Genomic DNA, 2186 nt, shown 5'->3' with positions numbered 1-2186 from the left:
CCCCTCCCCACTCCCACCTCTCACCTGTACCCCTCAGCTGTCTGTTCCTCCCCTCCCCATACCATCTCTCCTGCTCCCACTCGTCTCTCCTCCCTCCCCTGCCTTCCCCACCCCCTCCGTCAGTCCCTCTCTTTCTCGCTTCCTGTCTCTGTTTCTGTCTCCCTGCTTCTCTCTCTCTCTCTCTCTCTCTCTCTCTCTCTCAATCATATTGGATTAGATTAGACTATCTACCGTCGGCCTCTTATAAAGTTCCCATTCTGTTTAAATTTAATGAGGAACCGGTCCAGGGTGAGGAATGGTGGATGGTGCTAAATGCTAATCTGAAAGGCTCTCTAAGAGGAAAGGGCTCACTCAGAGAATCGCGCATTGTTCTCCTGTGAGAGTGTGGAGGACGAGAGAAGACAATTTGACAAGATGAGGCAATTCAACCCCTATTCCCAACCAGTACGATCACAGCTAATCTGTGTTCTCACTCCATTAACCAGAGTCTGTTCCCTAACCTTTAACCCTGACAAAGATCCATCCATCTCGGTTATGAAACTAACAGGGTGGGAGGTAGGAGGGGAGACAGATGAGGGAGAGTCGGGGGAGGCTGCAATGAGAGAGAGAGAGAGAGAGGGGTGTGAGAGAGCTAGAATGGGAGGAGAGAGAAGGTGGGAGAGCTGGGGAGAGACACAAGCTCAGAGTAGTACAGAGGTTAGGAAAAACAAGAGGGACAAAGTTAGAGTGGGAGGAGAGAGATTGCAGGGAGTGACAGCGGGGAGCAAAAGCAAGAGGGAGGGAGAATTCGAATGGGAGGAAAGAGATCAAGATAATATATTAAAGATGGAGGAAGAAAAGAGGAGGAGAGAAGGAAGAAGGGAGGACAAGACAATGGAGGAGAGGGAGAGCGAATACAGTAGAGGAGGAGAGAGAGTCAAGGAGGGCAGGAAGGGAGGATGAGAGAGAGTCATAGAGATGTGCAGCACGGAAACAGACCATTTGGTCCAACTTGTCCACGCCAACCAGATATCCTAAATATTGAGTCCCAATTGCCAGCACTTGGCCCATTTCCCTCCAATCCCTTCCTATTCATGTCCCCATCCAGATGCCTTATAAATGCTGTCATTGTACCAGCCTCCACCACTTCCTCTGGCAGCTCGTTCCATACACGTACCACCCTCTGTGTGAAAACGTTGCCCCTTAGGTCTCTTTTATATCTTTCCTCTCTCACCTTAAACCTATGCCTCTAGTTTTGGACTCCCCCACCCCAGGGAAAAGACCGTGTCTTTTACCCTCTCAGCCCCAGCCTGTTCAGCCTCTCCCTGTAGCTCAAACCCTCCAACATCCTTGAAAATCTTTCCTGAACCCTTTCAAATTTCACAACATCCTTCCTACAGCAGGGAGACCAGAACTGAATGCTGTATTCCAAAGGGACCTAACCAATGTCCTGTACAGCCACAACATGACCTCCCGACTCCTGTACTCAATACTCTGACCAATAAAGGAAAGCATACCAAACGCCGCCTTCACTATCCTATCGACCTGCGACTCCACTTTCAAGGAGCTGTGAACCTGCACTCCAAGGTCTCTTTGTTCAGCAACAGTGAAGGGAAGAAGGGAGAGAGCAGGAAGAAGGGAAAGAGAGAATGAGGGAGAGGGGAGAGAGAGTCAAAAGAGAGAAAAGGTGTGAAAGAAGAGGGAGGGAAAGAAGTGGAGAAATAAAGAGGGAGAGGAAGGGAAAGGAAGTGATCCCTTCAGTCTCGGTAGGTTCTCCCAGGCAGTGACAGAGCGAGAGGAATTGGTACACACTTTTGTTAATTAATGTCTCTTATTCCTCCAGATCCTGAGAGAAACAAGATTCCTGAGGACAACACCGAAGTAAGGGTGACAGACCTACTGCTTGCCTTTCCATCTCTGTCCCTCCTTCCTCTCTCCCTCGCCATCTACTGTATACCCTTCCTCCTCCTCTCTGTCTCTCACCCTTTGCTGCGTTTCCTCCCTCTCGCTTGCCATCCTACGTCTCCCACCTGCTCTCTCTTTCCCTAATCCCACTGTAGCTGTCCCTCTGTCCATCTTCTGCCCATTAAAGTTCTCCTACCTCCCTAAACCTTTCTGCCTCTCTCTCCTTGTCTCTCCACCCCTATGTCCGTTTCCCCACCCACTCTTCGGGCTTTCTTCGCCCCCTCACTCCCCCTCCCCGTCTG

The 2186-nt window shown here is 50.4% G+C and overlaps 1 protein-coding gene across 1 annotated transcript in view; it reads left to right on the top strand.

The window, feature by feature from the left end:
* Window positions 1–2186, top strand: part of LOC122547980 (interleukin-6 receptor subunit alpha-like) — an 11222-nt gene that overhangs the window by 3181 nt on the left and 5855 nt on the right. Inside the window, exon 3 of the mRNA XM_043686533.1 lies at window positions 1823–1860. Within this exon, the coding sequence (XP_043542468.1) occupies window positions 1823–1860 (38 nt within the window). The remainder of the gene's footprint in view (window positions 1–1822; window positions 1861–2186) is intronic.

Source organism: Chiloscyllium plagiosum, unplaced genomic scaffold (genome assembly GCF_004010195.1).
Source record: "Chiloscyllium plagiosum isolate BGI_BamShark_2017 unplaced genomic scaffold, ASM401019v2 scaf_15270, whole genome shotgun sequence".
Classification (NCBI taxonomy): Eukaryota; Metazoa; Chordata; class Chondrichthyes; order Orectolobiformes; family Hemiscylliidae; genus Chiloscyllium; species Chiloscyllium plagiosum.
The sequence above is the reverse complement of the archived record's forward strand: the minus strand, read 5'-3'. Positions and strand labels throughout refer to the sequence as shown.